We start from the raw sequence: 22,866 nt of genomic DNA, 5'->3' as shown, positions 1-22,866 counted from the left end.
GGCAAACTAAATGTTTGTGTAACCTGCCAGTCAGCAAATATCTTGAGACCATGGGATTTAATGCTTTAGGAAGAGTGCACTTGAATGATACATTCATAATATCTTCAGTTTAAAAAACCCAGATTGAAATGCACCCACCCTGCTGTAAGATATCAAGCAGGTTGTGGAATTGTGTGCAATGCTCCTTATTAATGAAAACATTCCTGAGCTGCCCTAATAGCCAGGAAGAGCCTGGGTTTTAAATTCCTAGTCACTGCTAAATTTGAGGGGTGCTATAATCAACATGCCTCAATTGGTACCACTCTCACCTCGGAATCAGAAGGTTCATATTAGAGCTTGTAGTCTTCGCTGAAGAGACAAAGTGAAGGCGGGTTGTTAGGTAGGACTCGAGCCAGGTTAGTGCGGTCCCACAAAGGTGCATGAGGGAGGAGAGGCAGTTGACGAGGATGGAGTGGTCGAATGCCACCGGGAGATCCAGGAGGCAGAGGGAGCTCGTCACAAAAGAGAGGACATAGTTTGTGACCTTCAACAAGCACCGTCTCTGTGCTATATGCAGGGCAAAAACCAGACTGGAGGGGCTCGAGCAGGGAGAGGTGTGAGGAAAGCTGGTTAGCGACAAAGTGTTCCACAGCTTTGGCAAGGAAGGGCAAGTTGGAAATTGGCCAGTAATTTGTGAGGTTGGAGGGTCAAGGGTGTTTTATTGTTTTTTCAGGTGATGAGTGGTTTTAAGAGGGAGGAACAGAATCTGAGGAGAGCAACTGGTTGACTGTGTCAGCCAGCAGCGGGGAGAGGGGGAAGTTTGCTGACCAGCAGCTGGGTGGGGAAGGGCTCCAGCAACATTTGGTGGGCTTCTTCTGAGAGATGGTGGTTAGGAGGGAGGGGAGAGTAATCAGGGCAAAGCAGTGTAGGGAGCGGGGAGTGGTAGGGACTGTAGGGGCGTACGGGAGGAGGATGCAGGATGCAAAGAAATCATTACAAATAGGAAATTAGACAATTGACCAGGTCTTTTTTTAGTACTTTTATTCTACATGCATTGCTGGTGTTATCACAGTCTTTCAAACAGTGATATTTCACACCAGTGAAATGGAAAGATCACATTTGTGTGAGATAACACTTAATGATCCATAATGCATCACGTCCTAGAGCAATTTTAACTCAGATCCAAACCCTCCATGGAAAACTATATCAAATGCCAGAACATTGCCACCGCTTTCATACACAAGGACCATTACAACTCATTTGAGCCACGGCACTGCTGCCGTATGGGGCTTTCACAAGTATCGGAAACACAGATCACCAGCCATGTATTTTAATGTTTGTTTACCATATTTCAATCTCAGATACCCGAGTAAGAATTTTCTCTCGGTGAAAATAAATGTCGCATGTTTCAATAGCTTAACAGTCCTGCAGGAGGATTCTAAAAGAATTTCAAACAAAACCTTACCAATGTTCACAAATACGTAAAACATCTCAATAGATGAATATGCACTATTGACTTTCGGACATGCCTTTAGAAATGCATTCATACCTGCAGCACTTGAGGTATGAGCACTGCACATTCATGGGAATGACAACATGAGGTCCACCTTTGAGATATCTGAGGTTATTTTGAACATGGTGCAGATATATACTGCTAGATCTCAAAATGATCAAAGAACAAGTTCTGAATATTATGCCCACAATGGGAACAAAACAGAGGTTTGTAAACAATTCTAGCTGTTTAAAATGTGAAATTCTCAAAACACACACAATAAAACATTGCACGATGGCCATTTTGAATCAGCTCGTGAAAGACGCTTGTGCAAGGCGTTAAAACCTTCAAGTTTTATTTTGTGTGGACATGTGCTCATCAAGGTGTGGAATGACAGTAAAAGGGAATGCAACTTTATAATTTACCATGGGTCTCAGATGGAGGCTCTCCAGATTCTCTTTATATTGCCTACCAGATGAAGGTTTCAATTACTTACCTCTCATCTTTCTGTCCACTTTTGACTGCCCCCACCAAAATTGTGGGTGACTTTCAATATTATGGATTTGCAAATAGGAAGAATTTTATTTTTCATTTGCAGCTATGGGGTAAGAGTGGGACTAGTTGGATAGCTTTCAATGAGCTGGACTGACAAGATGGGCCAAATGGCCTCCTTCTGTACTGTACGATTCTAATCTCTCTACATACTTTTGTTTTGGTCAATTTTCTTCCTTCTCCTGAAAGTTCTTGCTGGGCAAAGTTCCATGGACAAATCCTTCAGTACCATGACCTTGCCCAAGTGAGCTAGAGAATGCAAGTCGTGATGGGTTGTGACCATGGCAGTCATCACAACCGAGGTTGCTCCTGTCCTAACCACAGATATCCACACTCCACAGGAGTAGAAACCCTGTCTGATTTACAACTCCCAAATTTCAAGCCCCAAAAAGAAACCAGCCCATACAGCAGACCAAGAATCAATCTTACAACTCAACTCGCTAGTCTGTAAGACTAGAGGTCCGGGCCGCAACCCCGCATGAAGGGCGCTACATAAATGCAAGTTGTTGTTGTATGATTTCATACGACATCAAGCAGTGCATTTACTTGCTGGACTATCAGTGTAAGCTCAAGAGTCTCCACGTTTCAGTGTTTTGCAAGTAGGATGCCCAATGACAAGTAGGTAGTTCATATTGCTGTAAACATATGTTTGCAATTGTAGCATATTGAAGATAACAAAAGTATTTAATATATGGTATTAAATCTTTACTGCAGTCTTCATGACTGACCACCTCACTTTACTTTAATTGGTTCTTATTACACGTTTAAACATAAAAACTCCTTCAAAATCTACACTTACAGCTATTGCAAAAATCAAATTTGCTTATAAACTATTCCACAAGTGAGAGAAGGGAGCTCGACAACATCAAGTTGAATAGTCTGAGTGATATGTATGCAGACCAAACTCTGCAGCATCATAGTTTAGGATACTTGCCAGAAAATGAAGTTATTTCTCATTTAACTGGGGACTAATCTTAAACTCCCTGGCATGAACTTAATCTTTTCTCCCCCTAAACACTCATTATGAATACAAAAAAACTACCATACAGAAATAATACAGGTTTACCTTTTTAACCACAAATTGACTTCAATGATCTGTCAATCATAAAAGTTGTTCACAATAGATCAAAACTGAGCCAACGGCCTGGGAAATATACTGTGATTCTAACAAACAAGAGCGCAACATAAAAATGAGACTTTCTTTAAACCAATATTTACAAAAGTAAGATTTTAAAATATATATATTTTTTAAATACAAATCTTAGAATCTGAAAATGTTCTTTAAGCTGGCATAAGTGCAGAAATACTATTTGGCTATGTTGAAGCACCTTGCTGATGAACCAGCTAATAGTATTTCCTCTTAATCCTCTTCCACACGATGCACTTAGCAACCCTACATATAAATACTTCTCCAAAATTGGGCATTTTTGGACAACCATAACTTGGCAATCTAAAAATGGAAGAAACAAAAAATTGGAACCAGACCTTGTGTCGAGATTGAATTGTTTTGCCCATGTGCCGCAACCTAAGAGCATAATCACGTTTTAAGACTACAAACTGATTCTCCAATGATCTGACAGGCTTGGCTTTAGTCTGAGCTTTTACAAAGACCAATCAAACATGAATGTAGCATTGTTGGTGGCATTATTTCCAGTGTTAACATTGTGCCACCAACAATCTGACAAGACAATATGATTTGAATTTAAGGGAAGTAGCACACTGGCTAATTTCACATGGCACAGCCGAGCAAGCCATGGCACATGACTGGCCAATCTGAAATCTGGCTGAGTTTTGCGGCAGAAATAAATGGTCGCTGACACTAGCTGGGTTTGAAACTCAAGAGGTGAAGTGGGACCAGCTGGATTTCGCAATTGTGTCCTTAATAAAAATGTATTAGAGCAGGAAATCAGAGTACCACATAGCATTGTGAAATGAAGGGGAGATTCAATCCTGCTGCTCAGGTGAGCTCTCGTTCTCTGCTGTGCTTCCCTTGGGAGGTCAGGGGGAGGGAGGTGGCAAGGGGGTGGGACAAGGTGGCAAGGGGAGGCAGCAGGCATGTTGGGAAGGTGGCAAGGGCGTGGGGGCAAGTTACCCGGTCTCTGCCATCAGGAGTGTGGAGGATTTCAGAGTGAGTTACTACTGAATTATGTGACTTGAGACTCAATACTTACAAACAAAAAATCAGTCTCAGTTCCAGGAAGTGCAATGGCACCCAAAAAATCCTTCAAAAAGGGAAGAATGGAAGCTTTATTTATTCAGCTTGCCCCAATAGTAGAAATAGAAAATCTATCCAGGCCAAAGTACCAAAAGTAATGGTTAGAAAACCTGTAATAACCAAGATTATGATACACGATGGTAGTTGTTTCCTATTAATATGCCCAGCTCAAGTAACACCATTCAATGTCAAAGTTTGTAGGAATTCAGGTTCTCATCACTCAAGCCAGCCTGAATACCACTTGTTTTTCTCGTGAATGGGATATTCACTAGAAAGCAATAACAAGAATTTGAATAGTGAGAGATGCCAGTTAGATCTGAAAAAGGTGGAAGGCAAAGTGGACAGACTGGTGAACAATCTTCAAGCAAACTCACCCAAAGAATATAATGTGATGGCCCTTCAGAACTGAATTTTATGTGTTTTTCTAGTGACACTCCAAATCTACAGTGTTGCAACCGATGTTTAAAGGACAATAAAGGACAAGTTTAAAAGACAAGTCAGTTCTGTATTAATTTTACCCATTAAGCTTCAGGACAGATAACCTAGGGTAAGGGAAATTGGAATGTTTTTTTCATTCCTTTTAAAAAGCCTCCAGTAAAAGACTGGAAATAAGCTTGATTGTGAAAATATTGGCAGGAATTTATTATCCAGGACACATTTCAAACAAGATTTTCTGTAGGTTGCAGGATATCCAAAAATCACCCTTGCCTGGTTACAGAATGGCGTACCAATACTTTGATCTGGTGGCGGTAAAGATAAACTATACTGCACTGTTGAATTGCTGATTGTCTCTCGGATAGAAAGACTAATATTTATCAAAGATTTCTTGGTTAATGAAGTTCAATGTCTGAGCTTCACAATCCCCCCCCAAAAAAATCTCCAATCCAGTGTAAAACAGCTTAAATATGGAACTGGAAGTTTACAACATACTGTAATTAATCCAGTAGACGATCACTGTTTCCGTTCCCCAGATTGGTGAAACCAAGCAGCAGTGAACAATAACTCAGAGGGGGTAAACTAGCTGCCAGACCACCAGCAGGGGAGTGTTAGGGTGTCCACCTGCCGTTTTTTAAACGGTCTGGTCCTTTTTTTACACCCTTACTGGTCACCAGTGTCAGCCTCTGAATCTTTTCTAAACAGTGTCAGCCTCTGAATCTCAGAGCGATAACTTCTCAATTAAACCACAGTAAGGAAAAATCATAACACTCAGCCTTCCATATGGATTGGTCATTAATTGGAGGAAAACTGAACTAAAGAGTTAATACAACACATAGGTTGGGCAGATAGTCAGTTTACCTAAGTTTACGCTGCAATAGTTCCAGTCACATATTTGTGTGGTTCTGGACCTTGAATGATTCTTCCAGCTATAAATAACTCAATGGAGAGAGGCAGCTCTAACACAGGATAAGAATTCAAGGTGGAAGAGTCTGATGGTGCAAATTTGCTGTTTTTCCTAAACCCATTTGAAATGTTCCTCCGCCTTTATTAAATGCTCCAACTCTTGCTTGGCTACAGTTCCACAAGTGCCAGCGGCCCTCCAGTACTTTACCTAAGTGGGCCTTTTTCATATATGAGCCCAGACAGTAAGTGATGAGACTACTTGACTGTGGAGGTAATTGCTGATTTGGGTTTCATCTGATAGTCACACACAATTTCCAGCAGAGGACACTGGATAGTGATCTGGAATGGGAGCTTGGCTGATTTTTCCCTCCCTAGTCTAAAGGTGCTAATTGAGTAGCATCTCAATTTCTGCCTTGGCTGCTATCAGCTAACTTAGCACAGACCAGAAATCGAACCTGCAACCTTCTGTTCTATGGCTTAGTGCTACATGGAGGTGCTTTTACCCACTAGACCATCGGGGAGTTCCAATTCAAAGTTTATATACATATTATACACGCAAGAATACAACCTTCATATATAACATACTTCTGGTGTGGCTCCTAAACAGCTTTATAGTTGTACTGTATGTATGTATATATGAGTGTTTGTATAGACCGCATACAACCTTTGGTCAATCAGAACCATTCAAGCTACTGTAGCACATTCTTACTAGTAGAGCTCATCTGTACGGGTGTAGGTAGACGGTTATGTCTACGTGCAGACCTTCCTGTTCCCTTCCCCCCAGAATTTCTGCTGGTCACTACAGCCTGGGGAGAAGTGTGTGTGCGTGAATGCGCGCGTGTCAAGTGGAGTCAGTCCTTTTTGTGACCCGCCTTTCAGTTTACAGCTGGAAGCCCTCCATCTGAGCTTCATGTGGCTGGAAGATGTATTGCTGTTGATTTAGATCGACTTGTGGGACAATGCTGGTGTCTTCCTCTTCTGTACCAAAATAATGCTCTATGAGATCAAATGCTTTTTGATAAACATCCTGGTTTTCATGGCTCTGCAGGAATTCAATTTTATCCAGACCTGAAAATAGTGTAAAGATGAGCAATATCAAGAATCATATAACCGACTTGTAGGACAATCTTACACGTTCGCCTGCAAAGAGTCACTGATTGAACTTTACAGTAAATCCTGTGAAGTGCTTTGGATGTCCACAAGATGTGAAAGGCACTATACCAAATGTAAGGATTACTATTCTACTACTGATCAGCAAAGCAGCCCTCGAGTCTCTGTTCAAATTGACCGGCCATAGTTAACCCACACAAACACCAAACTTTAAAAAATTTCACATTTGCCCTAACATCAGGTGGTAAATCATTTCTGGGGTCCTGTAGCTCAGTGGTTAGAGCACTCGCTGTGCAAGTGAGAGACCCGAGTTCAATTCCAGACAGGGCGAAACCTTGGGCAAGTTTCCTTACTCCACACAGAGCCTAATAATAATCCCTCCAAAACCAAAAACAATAATAAATTGGTCATTTTCAATCTACAACTGTTTGTGGGACATTGCTGTGCGCAATTGGCTGCCGCGTTCGCCCACAAATATACAGTCAATTCACTTTACAGTGTGTTTTGTGAAGCGCTTTGGGACGTCCTCCCGACGTGAAAAGCGATATATCAAAATGCAAGGATTATTATTATTATTATTTTTCATTGCAATGGAACAGTACTATTGAAGTAATTGCTTTATGATGGCAGAGGAATAACCCTGGATGTTAAAATACATTACTGATGGTAAACTAGGAATGTTTCCTCGTATCTGGTATTAGAACACAAGTTTATTTAATTTTTTTAAAATCCTTATTTTCATTCACAATATGAACATGGATCGTATTCTACTTTAAAAAGTGCATGTTGTATACCTGAGTTTCAAGCGCATTTTGCAACTGTAATATACGCTATATAATATATATTTTGGCAGGGATGTAGATAACCTAACTGCAGATCAATTTAGAGAGCTGCATTGAAGGGTGCTTGTTGGTAGGGAAGCACTTTGTAGCTCAGTGTTTTTCTCTACAATGCTGCAAGTTTCCTTGTTTAGAAAATATATCGAGTAAAATCTTAAAAATTATTATTTTTCACAATCCATTTCTACTCACCACTGAACAATGCAGTGGAATGAAAATCTTAAACCTGTGCCACTTAGTTGTCAATTTTACACCAAACCATTCCTGATGATTCCAGCATTTTAACTTACCATAAGCTTCTTCTATTAGTGCACAGTAAGGATTTATGCCAGTTCCATTTTGTTTTGCTTCCTGCTCACCCAGTCTCAGGATATTCTCCAAACCATTCAGTGATACTTGCACGATCTTTGCATCCATAACAGGAAGCAGGTCACACAATGGTTTAATGCAACCGAGCTCCACTAAGTACCTAAAGAGAATACAATTAAAACTGAACTCAATGTCATCCATAAGATCAACGGTACCCAACTAGAAAAATATTAAGACGTGAAGAACGTTTGATTATCAATAACAAAGATTCTAAAGAAAGCCCTTACTTGATCTGGTCAGAAGTTCCGCCAGATGTTGCATTGGTGATGGCCCATGCGGCTTCTTTCCTCGTCCGGAATTCTGCTGTCTGTAGAATGGATATCAGGAGAGGAAAGATGGTGCCATCTATCACAGCCTGTAAAAAGATGAAAGTAACACATTAAAAGGTCACAAAAAACATAAACTCCCCAACACATGGAAAAGGTTCCAATAACAATAGGCAAGAATACGCAGTTTCAATAATTTTGTCAGTTTAGATTCAATTACTTTACACATGTCATCAGAGAATTCAGACTGAATGCTGGCAATGAGGAGTGTGAAAAGGGAGGAAGTAATGGTGCTTAGATAAAGGGATGTGCCAGAGTGTTGTGGTCTCTTGCTCTTGAATATTTCTATGTTCCTATCAACTTCGCTCTACAGTTGAAACAGCCTTCTTCGTCCATAACTCTTTATCAAACCCAGTTTATGCCACAGTGAAACATGGATATATAAAGTTATACAACTACAATAGAACCCTGTTGTTGTGTGGTGGTTTAGGGAATACTGTGGGGGGAGAGCGAGTCTATTAAATTCTAGCCCACTTTATAGTGGGGCATGCTCACTGCTCAGCACTTTCACTCATCGCACAAGCACAGAAACCACATGCTGGCTGGTTTCCCACAATAACATTTGGCAGACTGCCAGGTCCTCAAGCCATCACCAACATTACTTCAGCATGAATTAACATTAGAGGCAAGCTAACAAGCCAGAACTAGGTCTTTTTTAAAAAATAAAAAACACAGCAAGAAGGGAGACAATGTGATTTGGTTGGCTCTACAGCGATTTGCATTTTTTGGTAAGTAAATGTTAGGGTATACAGCTCAATCTCACTTTAGGCAAACCTGTGTTATAACTGTATATATCGTAAATCTCGAGACAGAAACGACTGGGTTAGCCTGAACTCTACTTCAGCATGCAACAGCATCGCCTGGGCACATATCATTTACACAGAATGTACAGCACGGAAGACGGCCATTTGGTTCCACTAGTCTGTGCCGGAAAAAAAAGACCGTTAGCCCAGATTGTGATTACAAAGTCCCAATCTGGGTCTGCAACCCATAATCTTCTGACTCAGATACTGTTGGGACACAAGTGGCCACGGATTTCCTCTGATGGAGCAACGCATTCAAGACAACAAACACAGGAAGTTGTCACTCTGCTACTCTACTGGCAGAAATCATGCCTCTGGTGCTGCCAATATGGCATGATGACATAACAACAACATGATTACATTTGTACAGAGCCTTTCACGTGGGGAGGACGTCCCAAGGCGCTGACATAAACAAACATGAACACAGATATGGCCAAATAAGATAAGTATCAATGATTCTTATGCAAGAGAACATCCACACTCCCAAATAGTGAGCAAGTGAAGCATAAAATATGAAACATACTTGTATCTGTGCACGGTTCCCTGCTGTAATGTTTGAGATGGTCCAACACGCTTCCTTTTTGATTGATTCTTTTGGGCTGCTCAATAAGTGCAATAAACTCTGCAAAGCAGAGCAGTTTAAAATTACCTGGAAGGAAAAAAGACAGATCTTTAAATAATTTGAAATAGAGGAAGTAAAAAGATCCATCTATTTCAGGAACACTTTACGGCTTTCAATACAGATCTTAGAGCATTTAAATTTGATGAGAAGTGACTTACACTCATGTACTATCTTTGTGCTATTGACCCTAAAGGCACTAAGGCATTGGATGAAAATCAAATAAGAAATTGTATGAAAATGAAATAAGCACGTTTTCTTTATGCCACTGTGTCACCTGAATCACATTCAAATCTGTCTATCATTCTGTCCTCCCACATACCTGAGTCTGTATATCATCTCCCGTTACAATGTTTCCTACTGCACGCAGTGCTGGAGAGACCACCTTATAGTCAGAGTGCCTGACAGGAAAATAGAAATGTTTTGAGAACCACAATTTACACATTTTGAGACCCCAAACTTAAACCTCAGAACATGGCGCAGAGCACAAAGTAGAACCTGTATCTTAATCCTAGATGCAGAGAGTGGCGGAAATGCTATAACTAGTAAGGTCAGTGTGAGGTTTGTAAAACTACCTTACAGTGCTTAAAAAAAGTTTAGCTGCTAAATTCCACTCATAACCTCTGCCTTTGATCTCCCTTTGCCGCCATCTAGCATTCTTATTTCCATTTCCTTTCATTTCTCCCGTTGTACAGAAAGTAGGACAGTACTTCAGCATCTGAACGATTTATAACCATAGAAAAGCATTTGTCAAACAAAGTCCTTGGTTTTAAAACTCAGCTTTGCTTTTATCAAGAAGCAATGGTTTCTAACAATTTTCTGCCTATTTGTTAAATTCTCCCATTGTAATAATGTTCCCATCGTAAATTATAAATGTGTGTATTCCCCAGAAACCCACTTCTTGTAAACGATCTAATTTATTGAAAAAAAACTTACATCAATAGTTCCACTAATCTTCTGCAAACACCAGAATCTATTACTGCTTGGATTTTATCATTGGGTCCATCAGATAAATATGACAAAGCCCAGCAGGCATCAGCCAAAACATCGACATCATTGAGGAACAGAAGCCAGGATACAACACTGAGACAGGGAGATACCTAGAAAGAAAGAGCAAATCAGAATACATTGGTTTGGCTTGATTGTGCAACCTAGCCTCCCCCTCAAAAAAAATTGTCAAGAGCTATCCTGATCAGAAACACTTTTGAAGATAGTATGCACACGCTGGAGAAGAGAATATTGAGGGGCGATACGATTACTAGATAATGTAGACCATGATAAGCTGTTTTATCTTGTACTGAACAGGGGAACAGAGAACATGGCCTGTGAATAAAAGGGGGTCAATTCTGAACAAATCTGCAGAAACACTATTTCAGTGAGCGAGTTGTAAACGTATGGAATATGGTCCCTAGGGTGACGTTGGAAGCAGAAAGCGTTGATTCTTTCAAGAACAAATTAGATAGATTTCTGTTTAGAAATAATCTTAGGATACAATACATAGTTTGGGACATAGCATGTCCATGCGACTGCCAGGATGATGGAAGACAAACTGAATGGACCTTGGTCTTCTTTCACCTAGCAAATTCTTATGTTCTTATTTGAAAAAATGACGATAAACAAAACAATTTCCCCTCAAAATCTATTACAGAAACTATGGTCGCAGGTTGCTAGGATGGGACTCTTCAGCTGATTATCCTGAAAGTCAAAGTTCCCATTTGAAAGGGAAACAGAGGAAAAGAAACAGTGGCTTAATGAATAAAACTGAAACCTTGTTTTCTGTTGCATTTCTTTACTCGCTCCTAACACATGCACTCATGTGCACTGCAGCCTACACATGAAACTTATTACCTTTGAAAAGTCTGGAGGAGGATTTTTGCCTCTACACAGGTTTGACAGTGCCCAGACAGCATTCCTCGTCATTGTTAATCGGTTGGGTTTCGAAAGTAACCTGCACATTAAAGACAAGTAAGCCAGGTTAGAAATAAAAACAAATTCACAAAGTCCAGGATGAGCGTGTCTAAAATTCCCCCAAATTCCACCCAGTCTTCTAAGTGTTAAGACCATTTGTCTGAAAATTTATGACTGTGCAGAATTTTGAAAATTTCTTAAATTGAGTCTTTGGAAGCTATTTTCTGCAGATCCTAAAAAAGACCAGCTTCTAAATTAAGACTGAATTCAAGAATTTTCTACAGTTCTGTTCTGTGCACTTAGAATTTTGAGATAAAAGTGGTCCTATAGGCTTATAGTTTAAGTTTATAAGCTTATCAGTTCATACACTATACATATCTTATACTAAGTTACTATAAGTTTCTTAAGTTTATATACTATAAGAAACTTTGAGCGCTTTGCCTTTAGAAATTAAAAAAAGTTAATTTACAAATAGATAGCAGAAATATTAACTTCAAACTACCATTACTCAGTACAATTATCATAAAGGGTAATTTCTTGAGGCTTATTACGAATGAACAAACTACAAGATTCAGGATTTGTAATCCTCAAACTTTTGCAAATGCTTGGAAGGTGCAATTTAAAATGCATTTCCAAACAATATTTAAAAACTTTTCATGCAACACAGTTCAGTTTGAAGTTTCATTAAAATTGAAAAAACTCAAACCTGACGTCAGTAAGAAATATTTTGCCAATTCTAATGAGTGATGCTGCATCAGGATTGGCAAATCTTATCTTTTAAAATTTTTAAATGACTTACTGTACAAGAGGAGGCAGTATATTACAGTCTAGCACATAGTCCCTACAGACCGTGCTGTCACCTGCAATGTTTCCAAGGGCCCAGATAGCCTGCAATTAAAATATAAAACAAGTTAATTAGAAGCATAATTCTGATTTCTAGAGAGTCTCATGTAATATTTCCAGAGTTGCTCTGGACTACCGCTGGATTCAACTAAAGGAACATGTGCAACAAATGATCTGCGATAAAGAATTATAGAAAGCTAATGAGATAAGAGGATAATGCGACTGCCCTAGTAAAGATGATGAATACAGCCTCCTAACCCAATCATTACACAATATGCTCAATGCACTTGCTCCTTCCCTTTTCGGCACAACTAGCACTGGGTGTGTTCGTTACTACTGTACATTCATCCATCATACTTCCTCCCCCACTGCCCACCTTTAAAGCTTGCTTTAAGGCTTGCCCTTTCAGTTGTGCTTTTGCTCACCACCCCCCTCCCCAAAATTGGGCTTTCAGCCAGCTCTTGTGAAATGCTTTGAGGTTTCTTCTTGACAAGAAGTACACAATATAAATGTAAAATTGTTGTTGTTCCCGACCAATTAGGATTTGGCATTTAGAGCATTGCAATGGAGAGAAAAAAACCTTGGAACCATGCCCAAATTTTGCAAGATTCATAACTGCAACTTTATTGTATTCTATCGCTCCTCAATTATGATCAGGCTTTCCCATGCACACTCTGCCTGAATATAATAAAAGCTAAACGTGCAAAAATATGTGAAAAAATGAAACATTGCAATATTTGCACATTAGTATGTCCTAACCAAACAGTTACTCAGCTGATGACATCACCTCAATACTGGGACATTCCCAAGCATTAGACACTCGACCGACCAAAATAAAGCAAGTTGAAGTTTTCAGGAGGAAGGGGAAAACACGGCAGGGGAGCAGAAATTTTGAAAACTAATAATATTTAAAAATGTTACCTGTTCTTGCACATCTTCAAAATCTGATGTTAACAAATCAATAAAGACGGGCACTGCACCAGCCTTGATGACTTCACGGGTCTGTAGTGAGCTTCCTGATGCTATGTTTGTAAGCACCCATGCTGCTTCAAACTGTGGATAAAAGGGCATACTCATCACGATGTACACAGTAAAACAAGCATAGGTTCATAGGACACCCGCCTTATAAATAAACTAAACTGCCCTTTGTTCTTAACTTGTTTTTCCCACTAATTACCTCTGAATCTATATACGGAAGGGACTTGCTTCTAAGACACACTCCAAATATATTTGGTTACGCCATTGCTGAAAGCTATAATTGATATTACTACTGTACCGTAATCCTATAAATTTATCAAAATAATTCATCAAAATTACATTAGATCATTACTACACTTCAGAAATGCTGTCATTGATATTTTAAGCAGTAAAGGTAGGCAAGGGATAAATCTAAGAATCCAAAGTACATTTTCCCCAGTTAGCCTCACAAGAATTGGGATTGCGAGTTTTTTTAAAAACTTTAAGATTGTCTTACCAACATGGAAATTTATACAATAAAGGATAAACAAAGGATTATGTATAGCTCTTTCTAGCTGTATACAAGATAAGCAATGGACGATTCTCACTCACCTACGAAAAGACCACTGAATTGAGACGTAGAAATGTTTAGACTGGTTGGGAAAACAATGAGCTGCAGGATGTTGTCATGGATACACTGCAATGCGTTACATTTTTAACAGAAGTATTATGACTATATTTGGTAATCCACGCTGACCATGAGAATTACCTGCAATGTACAATTCTCCTTCCTTATCAGGAACTCCACAAATCTCTCCACCACTCCGTGTGTGTTGATAACTTCATCAATAGGAGGATTTGGTTCTGTTCAAAGACAACATACCACCGAACGTTGAGATTCAGTTTTAAATTTAGCCTGGTAAAAAAACTGATGTTTTGAGCATCATATGGAAATGTTATTTTATTCATGCATTTCCTTGAAAAGAGCATTTTCCTTATTAAATCAAAGCAAGAAAGAACTCTCCAAAGAAGCTCGTCCTGTTTCACTTCTATTACCATAACAGTTATCAAATAGATAAGCAAACGCATTCCAATTCCAGTACCATTCATATTGCTCGTAGCAGAATAATGGAGAGGGTATGTCCACATTTAGACATTGCTACTATTATAACATTGAGCACCAGAAGCTTACTTACTTGTGTACGTGTTATGATAGAAACTGTATTCTGAATACTGCAAGATTCATTCAAAATTAAAAGTTATACCAGTAAAATTTAAAATGAATAACAGTAATATGTTCACAAAACTACATTTTCACCTTTGGACAGAAGTTTCCGAAATTTCTGGGTCGCAGCCAGCTGTTGTTCAGGAATATCAGAGAAAATCATCTGCACCATATCGTTGGTGATGACTGTAGTCTGATTAAACACAAGGCAAGAGCACAGAAAATCAGAGAAAAACAGCAAAATAGTCATTATGCTCATCTTAACTGGAGTCATTTCTAAAGTGAGCAATATTTTGCAACATTCAGTCTAATCCTAAACATTTCTGATTGCACTTTAAAACTCTAAATATTGTCACCACACATCACCAAGCAACAATCAGGAATGAGACCTTGGGTGATTTTCACCACGATATCCTATTTTGGATACTCGGAACAGGATCTAATATTCCTACGTCAGGCAAGCGCGGTTAAATGCACAATAAAGCTGCCTAGATTCTGCAGGAATACAATTCTGATACAATTTCAGAAAAGCAGGGTGGCTGATTTGTTACCCACATCAGAGAAACAGATCGATTGATGACAGTTTTGTCTCCCAACATCTGAGCCATTTTTTTAAAGAACCCCTATAGATCATTTGCCAACTTGCTTTGATAGCAAAGCTGAAGAGGGCAGCAACTACTTAGATTACCTCACCCTTAATTTATAACTTTTTGACTTAGTGGTTATTTAGGTTGAACTGGAGAATACATAAGCCACAAAGTCTCTCCTTCTGATGAGAGGGAGCATGCTGCAGGATAGTGGTTGATAATATTTTTCTCACCGAAGCCATATCCATGTTTACTTGCGACTCATGAAACCCACTATCACTCATCACTTCTTCATCCTCTTCATCTGGCTCTGTGTTTGTGACATTCCTGCGTTTGAATAACTGGAGACAGAAAGCACAAGGGCAACAGTATAGCATGATGAGAAGATGGAGATGAGAACAAATGTACAATATGCTTGTCCCAAAATTACTGAAAAATATTTCTGAACGTTATTCACTTTCTTGAACCTGGAATACATACATGCAACATTTATTTGACACATAAATAACTATACAGTTGAAGTATAGAGGGAGAAACTGTATAATTAAACTAAATTATACATTTCCCCACCCCACACTAAGAGTGTACCCCTCTGTAACAGTAAGTCAATCAGATCACAGATTCAAAATCTGATCTGTGTTGAGTTCGCTGATCTCAGTTAAGTCAGCACTTAAAGAGAACTACAATTGATCTGAACACCGTTTGTGAGAAAATACAACAACAACTTGCTTTTCTATAGTGCCCTTTACGCGGGGTAGTGTCCCAGAGGGCTTGACAGTGTTGGAGTCTGACCCTAAGCCAGGGGGAGAGGGAGGTGACTGTAAGCATGATCAAAAATGAAGGTCTAGGCGGCATTTGAAAGTGGGGAGGGAGGGAGCAAGGCAGAGGGATTGAGGGAGGGAGTTCCAGAGCTTTGGGGCGGAGTGGCCAGGCACTGATGGTGGAGCGGTGGGGACAAGGGACAAACAGGAGGCTGGAGCTGGCCGAGCAGAGGCAGCGGGTGGTGGAGTGGTGGGGGGCAGTAAGCAAATTGGATAGGTAGGGAGGTGTGAGGGCATGAAGGGATTTGAAAACGAAATACTGTGATGGACGGCGGCATGCAGATTTGGTAGCTATGATAAAATTATCTTGGTTTCATTTCATATCAACTCCTCACAGCCAGGCACAGAACTACTAACCAGGCAGATAGTAGAATTTCAAGAATTTCCCACGCTGTCTTTTTCACAAATATTCCAGACACCTGATTTTTTTTTATATGACAAATATTGTAAAAGAAAAGTTTGGCAATACCACTAAATTATAGGAGTGGGGTTATGCATCCCATAACAACATTTATATAGTGCCCCTCACCCAGGGTAATGTCCCAGAGTGCTTACCCACATTGCGAGGGTGTTGCACAGATAGTACACGTCTGAAAATGTGTTGCACAGATAGTACACGTCTGAAAGTTTAGAAACGTGATTCCTTTTACCAAATAATTCATTTCAAAAGCATTGTCCATGCTCGCAGTTGATAAAATGTTAACTTCACAGAAACTTGTGTAAAGGAAAAAACAGAGAAACCATTTTCCAATTAAATTGTGCACATTAACATGACACCTCCGGTCTTTACCACCACCACTACATCACAGTCCCTGCAGATAGTTAGTACCTGCTCCTCGCGTTTCTGTTTCCGTAGCTGCAGTCCCTCCTCTTCTCGTCGTCTTCTCATTTCATCAGGGTTTAGAGAGTTGTTTTTATAGCTTTTCAGTCGGAAATTCTCCTTTCCGGTACTCAACATGGTGTCAGACTAAATGCGGAGAGAGAGGATTACATGAAAAATTAACCTTCATCGAGTGACACGTAACATCCCTGCCTCTCAAATGAGTGAGCTTAGTGCAGCAAATATTTTCCAAATATTAGCTGCACCAAAAAGCAAAGCTGCAAAAGAAATCCCAAGGAAATTTTGATTGCACATTTGAACAAATTACTTTTTAAAAATAAGCAGAAATTGTAAAACTTAAAAATCCCTTTAATCATTCAATTTTTTTTACTACATCTGTTACTCCTGAAACCTTTAATCTCCTGTTGATAGAGGTAAAATACTTGTTCAGCATCCATATCATTTTCTCACATCTATTAAATGCTCTTCCTTTACAGCTTAAAGTCCTACTCTTCCTTGACTATCATCTTGCTTCTGATATGTTATCTTTTATGATATCCATCAATTTATTTCCCAATATTGTCTTTATTTTGCCTAAACTCGATTTTCCTTTCCTTCCGTGACCGCACCAGGCTTCGGGACCACATCACTCCTACCCTCGCTCGCCTCCACTGGCTCCCCATCCCCCAGAGGATTGATTTCAAGATCCTCATCCTCACCTACAAGGCCATTCACGGCCTTGCTCCCTCCTACCTCTCCAACCTACTATCCCCCTACCTACCTGCCCGTACCCTCCGTTCCTCTGGCTCCGGTCTGCTCCACGTCCCCCGCCCCAACTGCCCTACTATCGGTGGTCGGGCCTTCAGCCTCTCAGCCCCGAGGCTCTGGAACTCCATCCCCCAGTGCCTTCGCCGCTTCCTCCCTTTCCTCCTTCAAGGCCGGTCTCAAAACCTTTCTCTTTGACCGTGCCTTCAGCTCCCCTCTCGACTCTCTTCCTCCTCCTCGCTCCCTCCCTTCCCTCCCCTCACCCTGACCATTTCCCCCTCCTCTCTCCCTCCCTTCCCTCCCCTCACCCTGACCATTTCCCCCCTGCTCGGGTCATGACCCAACTGTGCAGCGCCTTGGGACGTCCTCCTGACGTGAAAGGCGCTCTATAAATGGAATCTTGTTGTTGTTGTTGTTGTTGATATTTGATCTGGTTTATTTGCATTACCAGCTTTAACTTGATCACATCCATACATGAGAAATTATATTTGCCAAACAAATTACCCTAATTCTCGCTAAGCTCCAATTGTTGCCGCCCAACTTGTTATCAACTTCCAGCCTAATTCTCCTGTCTGTTTACCCTACTCTGCCGATTCTGGTTTATTGCTCCCAACTCCTTCTATTCCACCACTGCAGCTGTGCCCACAGCCACCATGCCCTCATGCTCTTGAACTCTTCTAAAATCACTGCTATGCCACCATCCTCCCTACCTTTAAAGAACATTTCTTTTTTTATGTACTTAAAATATCCCCGTACCCTGTTCAGTGCTCACCACTATATGTGCCGCGTGTTTCGAGACGTTCATTTCGGTGAAAGGCACCGCACACAAGTGCAAGTTGTTGCTGATCTCGGCCAGGGAAGCAATTGGCCTCAGTGCCCCTGGACCTGGTAGAAGAGGGAAATCTTGTAGAATTCCCACTACGGGCAGCTATCAGTAATCTCCTGCTGGAAAGTGCACATGTGGATGTTGGGTGAGAACAGAATATTGTTCGATTGTGATACACTCCCACCCCCTAATAGTCTAATGACCTAATGAATTGCACCATTGAGGCACAAATTAATAGCGGTAACTTGGACAATTTGTCAAAACAGCACACAAATGGGTACTGTGTTAAAAAAACAAAAGCTGCTTCTGATGAATCAATAAGAGAAAATTCACTACCAAGAGTGAAGATACTGATGTCACAAATTGCAGTCTTTGCAATAGAGAAGTTTATATAAGAGAAAAACTGATGTTCCTTCTATATTGTAAATTGCTCAATTTCAGCAAAACATATTTTAGGCTGGTCGGGCTTTAATAGCAACTGTATGAGAAACATTTGATGGAAAAATTTCAGGGGAAGAAATAGGAAGAAGTAGGAATCCACATTTGTCTGTTTCAATTTAGTTTGTTACTGCAGTCCTAAAACAATAGATTAATTTTACCCATGGAGATTGGAGAAATTAGTTGAATACTTGAGGGATGCAAGAAACATTTGTGAAATATAATTTTTGCTGACTCCTGTCCTGCTCCGAATATTGTGGAGAATGACTGAAATCATGCAATCACTGTGGTGCCAAAAAACTGTTCCGTTTTCTTTTCATCTATAAGCCATTTTTTAATCTAAATTTTCTTTTCATCTAAATTGCTATACTGTACAGAAATAGTTTCAGGTGATTTTGGCGACTTCTACTGAACTTGCTATATGAGTTAATTTAAACACATGGGATACATACTTCAATAGTTCAACCCCAAATTCTTAACAGTAGTGGTAGTTATAGCTAGCTTATCTCGTTTCAGTGATGTCTGCATCTCTCCCTGTATAATTGATTCTTACTTTACATTTATATTACAACAACTAAAGACTTTCTTCAAATCTTTATATGCTCATTCAAAAAAAAAATTCCATTTAAAAAGTTAACTGATCTCATCCAAGGAAACATTGGGCTTCAATAATGTGTCAGCCTGGTTCACTGGTAGCACTCTTGCCTCGGAGTCAGAAGGTTGTGGGTTAAAGCCCCACGTCGGGTCTTGGAATCACATAGTCTAAGATGACACTCCAACGCAGTGTGTTGCATTGTTGGAGGTGCCTTCCTTCGATCAGATATTAAACTGAGGTATTGCTGTTATGGAAGTTAAAGATCCCATGGCAAAATGTGAAAAGAGAAGGGAGTTTCTCCAGGTGTTCTGACCAACAATCCCCCAAATAAAATTGGTCACTCACTCCATGGCTGTTTGTGGGACACTGTTGTGTCCAAGCTACATTTCGCCCAAAGGACGCAGTAATTTACAGTATAAACTTTGAATTGCTTTGAGACGTCTTGATGACATAAGCCACTACACCAAATACAAGGATTCTTATTATAGTTGATCTCAGTTCCTAAGAAGGGAAAGAAGGTGGTTCAGAATTCATGATCCTGCTTCAGGTCTGTTACTACCTTTTGCATAGGCAAACAACAACACTACATTTGTATAGCGCCTTTCACGTCAGGAGGACGTCCCAAGGCGCTGGACAGTTTACAGCATTCAAACGTGTGAAAGCCAGGTGGGAATGGGACATCTTTTTGAAGTGTCCTCTGAATCACTCCTTCGTGACGGTTTGATCAGTATTTTAGAACCTAAAGGGATTCATTCATATGTTTCTTCACTAGAGATTCAGAATACACTTTCATGGTATTCTGGTAACAAGTCTGCTCAATAGCGACAGTGGAGGTGCACCTAATCGGGGGCTGCGTTGCCTTTTGCACGAAACTGTAAATTAAGTTTGCTTGTTCTGGTTGATGTTAAAGATTCTAGTCCATGATTTAAAAAGCAAAGGGAGTCTCCCCTGGTCTTCTGGCCTGCAATCCATCAGATAAACTTCAAATTTGTCTGCCACATCTGCCTCCAAATACACAATCACTATACTTGATATCAATGACCCGTGAAGTGCTCTGTGATGTTTCATCATTCTAGGTGCAATGTCAACACAACAATTATTACAATATGACAGAACTCCAAGAGAGTTCACCTTCTTTAGACAGAGGTAAATTGGGTCTCCTTGGAGCTGAGCTGGTCTAAGGTGATGTGCTTGACATCGGTAATTGCATTAACTACACAAATCTACAAGGAAACTGATAAAAGCCCCACAAAAGAACAGCCTTCAGCAGAAAAAATGTGTCTTCAATTAAAAGCGTTTCCCCGCAAGTTTTCTTTGTTGAAAAAAATCCCCCTTTACTGAAAAAAAACGATTTCGCTACAATTATTGATAACTGCTGCTCTATAACCAAGAGATTACCTACAAAACGAAATCCTAATTCAGTTATCTGCACTGACGTACTGCAAGTACTGTAAAGTGTGCACTGCTGACATCATGGGATCCCTGTAGCTCAGTGGTTAGAGCACTCACCTCGCAAGCGAGACACCTGGGTTCAATTCCAGGCAGAGGGCGAAACCTTGGGCAAGTTTCCTTTCTCCACACAGCGCCTAATAATAATCCCTCCAAAAAACAATAACAAATTGGCCACTTCAATCCCACGACTGTGCTGTGGGACGCTGCTGCGCCCAACCGGCTGCCGCTCTTTCGCCCACCCACAAGTAACAAGGCGGCCGGTTCACTTCGCGGTCCTGCGCTGGTGGAGCGCTTCGAGACCCCGAGAAGAGGTGAAAAAGCGCTGCATCAAACGCAAGGATTATTATTATGATTATGATATTATTATCCATTGCCAAGTCCAGCGCTGCTGCTGTTGCTGCTGCTGCTGCTGCTGGTGTGGGGAAGGAGGCGTGTGGAAAAACACGAGCAATTCCTTGTACCACCTTTAACGACGTCTGTCTAACAGGACTGACATCTACCACAAGGAGGGGCGTGAACTGATTTGAACTCCCCCCAACCCCCCAACCACCTGAAATTTAATTCCGACGATAGTGACTGCGGCCACATCTGAAATGTCCTCCATCCTCCCCTCCCCCCCCTCCCCTTCCCCCCCCCTTCCCCCTCCTCCTCCCCCACCACACACAGCCCCGACGAGTACACGTTCGTGTCCGTGTGCGACCCGAGACCGAGAAAATAAACCAATGGTCGCAATGACTACTGACTGGGTGGGGGAGCGGAGGGGAAAGGGGAAACAAAATACCCCGGAAACTTTTTTTTTATATATCTATCTATCTATCTATCTATTAAAAAAAGACAAGACAGAGAGAGAGAGAGAGAGAGAGAGAGGTCGGAAAAGGAGGGCGACGTGACTTCTCTCCTCATGACTTGTAATCCTCCACCGCCACCGCCGCCGCCGCCTTCTTCCCCTCTCCACAACCAACCTCGGTCTGTCTCTTACACGGCCCCTCCCCGCCTGCCTTCCGGGAGGGAGAGAGAGTGGGAGAGGGGAGAGGAGGGAGGGAGAGAGGGAGGGGAGGAGTGGGGAGAGGAGAGAGGGAGGGGAGGAGGGGGGAGAGGAGAGAGGGAGGGGAGGAGGTGGGGAGAGGAGAGAGGGAGAGGGGAGGGGGAGGGAGAGGGGGAGGGGGGAGGGAGAGGGGAGAGGGAGAGGAGGGAGGGAGAGGGAGGGGAGGAGTGGGGAGAGGAGAAGGGGGGAGAGGAGAGAGGAGAGAGGGAGGGGAGGGAGAGGAGAGTGGAGGGAGGACGACGGCGACAATCTAGAAGAATCCAAGCCTCTGGTTTACCAGCCTTCCCCGCACACCAACCTACGTCGTACATCAAATGACAGCGATGATGGTTGTAGGACGACGCCGTGTCGCCGTTTGAACGCCGTCACCCGGTTCCCTCCCGGCTCCAGGCCCCGCTCTCCCTCTCGTAGGCTTTTACCACCTCCCCGAGAGAGAGAGGCCAAGCGGGCGCTTCACCGCCCCCCCCCCCCCCGCCGGCCCCGCCGGTAAACGCGGAGGGTAACTCGCTCGGCGCAGGTTCGGCGAAAGCAGAACACGCCCACTGACTCACCGCGTGAAGTCCTCTCCTCTCCGCTTGAATGTCGATGATATTGTCGGGAGTGTGTGTGTGTGTGTGTTTTTTTTCCTCCCTCTGAACGCCGCTCGCTCGCTGGCTCTCACCGCCCGGCTATCACGGTCGGGATCATCACTTTCCTCCAACACCCCCCCATCACCACACTCCCTACCTCGGACAGCGCATGCTCTCTCGCCTCCCCCCCACCACCACCCCACCGCCGCGGTGTCGACCGGGTAATGGAGTTCTCCGCCACCCCCCCTCTTCCGCCTCGTCACGCGTCCCGCCGCGGCGAGCCGCCTGCATTTCCCAGCGGCCCTCTCTCTCTCTCTCTCTCGCGCGCGCGCGCGCAGCCTCACAACCGCAGGCGGAAGCGATCGAGCTA

General features: G+C 41.8%; 1 protein-coding gene across 6 annotated transcripts; it reads right to left on the bottom strand.

Moving 5' to 3' along the window:
- Nucleotides 1-1,003: 1,003 nt before the first annotated feature.
- Nucleotides 1,004-22,591, bottom strand: LOC103190952 (importin subunit alpha-5). 6 transcript variants are annotated; one of them, XM_007911875.2, is made up of 15 exons: nt 22,479-22,537; nt 18,344-18,513; nt 16,816-16,953; nt 15,399-15,506; nt 14,672-14,771; nt 14,123-14,217; nt 13,318-13,449; nt 12,353-12,441; nt 11,494-11,593; nt 10,582-10,745; nt 9,968-10,046; nt 9,550-9,675; nt 8,125-8,252; nt 7,819-7,997; nt 1,004-6,647 (listed from the first exon to the last, which is right to left on the bottom strand). In XM_007911875.2, the coding sequence occupies exons 2-15, from the start codon at nt 18,374-18,376 to the stop codon at nt 6,460-6,462; spliced, it is 1,659 nt and encodes a 552-aa protein (XP_007910066.1). In that variant the 5' UTR covers nt 18,377-18,513; nt 22,479-22,537; the 3' UTR covers nt 1,004-6,459. The 6 variants fall into 6 exon arrangements, with proteins under 6 accessions (XP_007910066.1, XP_007910065.1, XP_007910068.1 ...); XM_007911874.2 differs by having other exon boundaries at nt 18,344-18,516; nt 22,479-22,536; XM_007911877.2 differs by lacking the exon at nt 22,479-22,537 and adding an exon at nt 21,845-21,875.
- Between the last annotated feature and the right edge of the window lie 275 nt (nt 22,592-22,866).

This window comes from Callorhinchus milii, unplaced genomic scaffold (genome assembly GCF_018977255.1).
Source record: "Callorhinchus milii isolate IMCB2004 unplaced genomic scaffold, IMCB_Cmil_1.0 Scaffold4, whole genome shotgun sequence".
Lineage (NCBI taxonomy): Eukaryota > Metazoa > Chordata > Chondrichthyes > Chimaeriformes > Callorhinchidae > Callorhinchus > Callorhinchus milii.
This window is presented reverse-complemented; position numbering and strand designations above follow the sequence as displayed.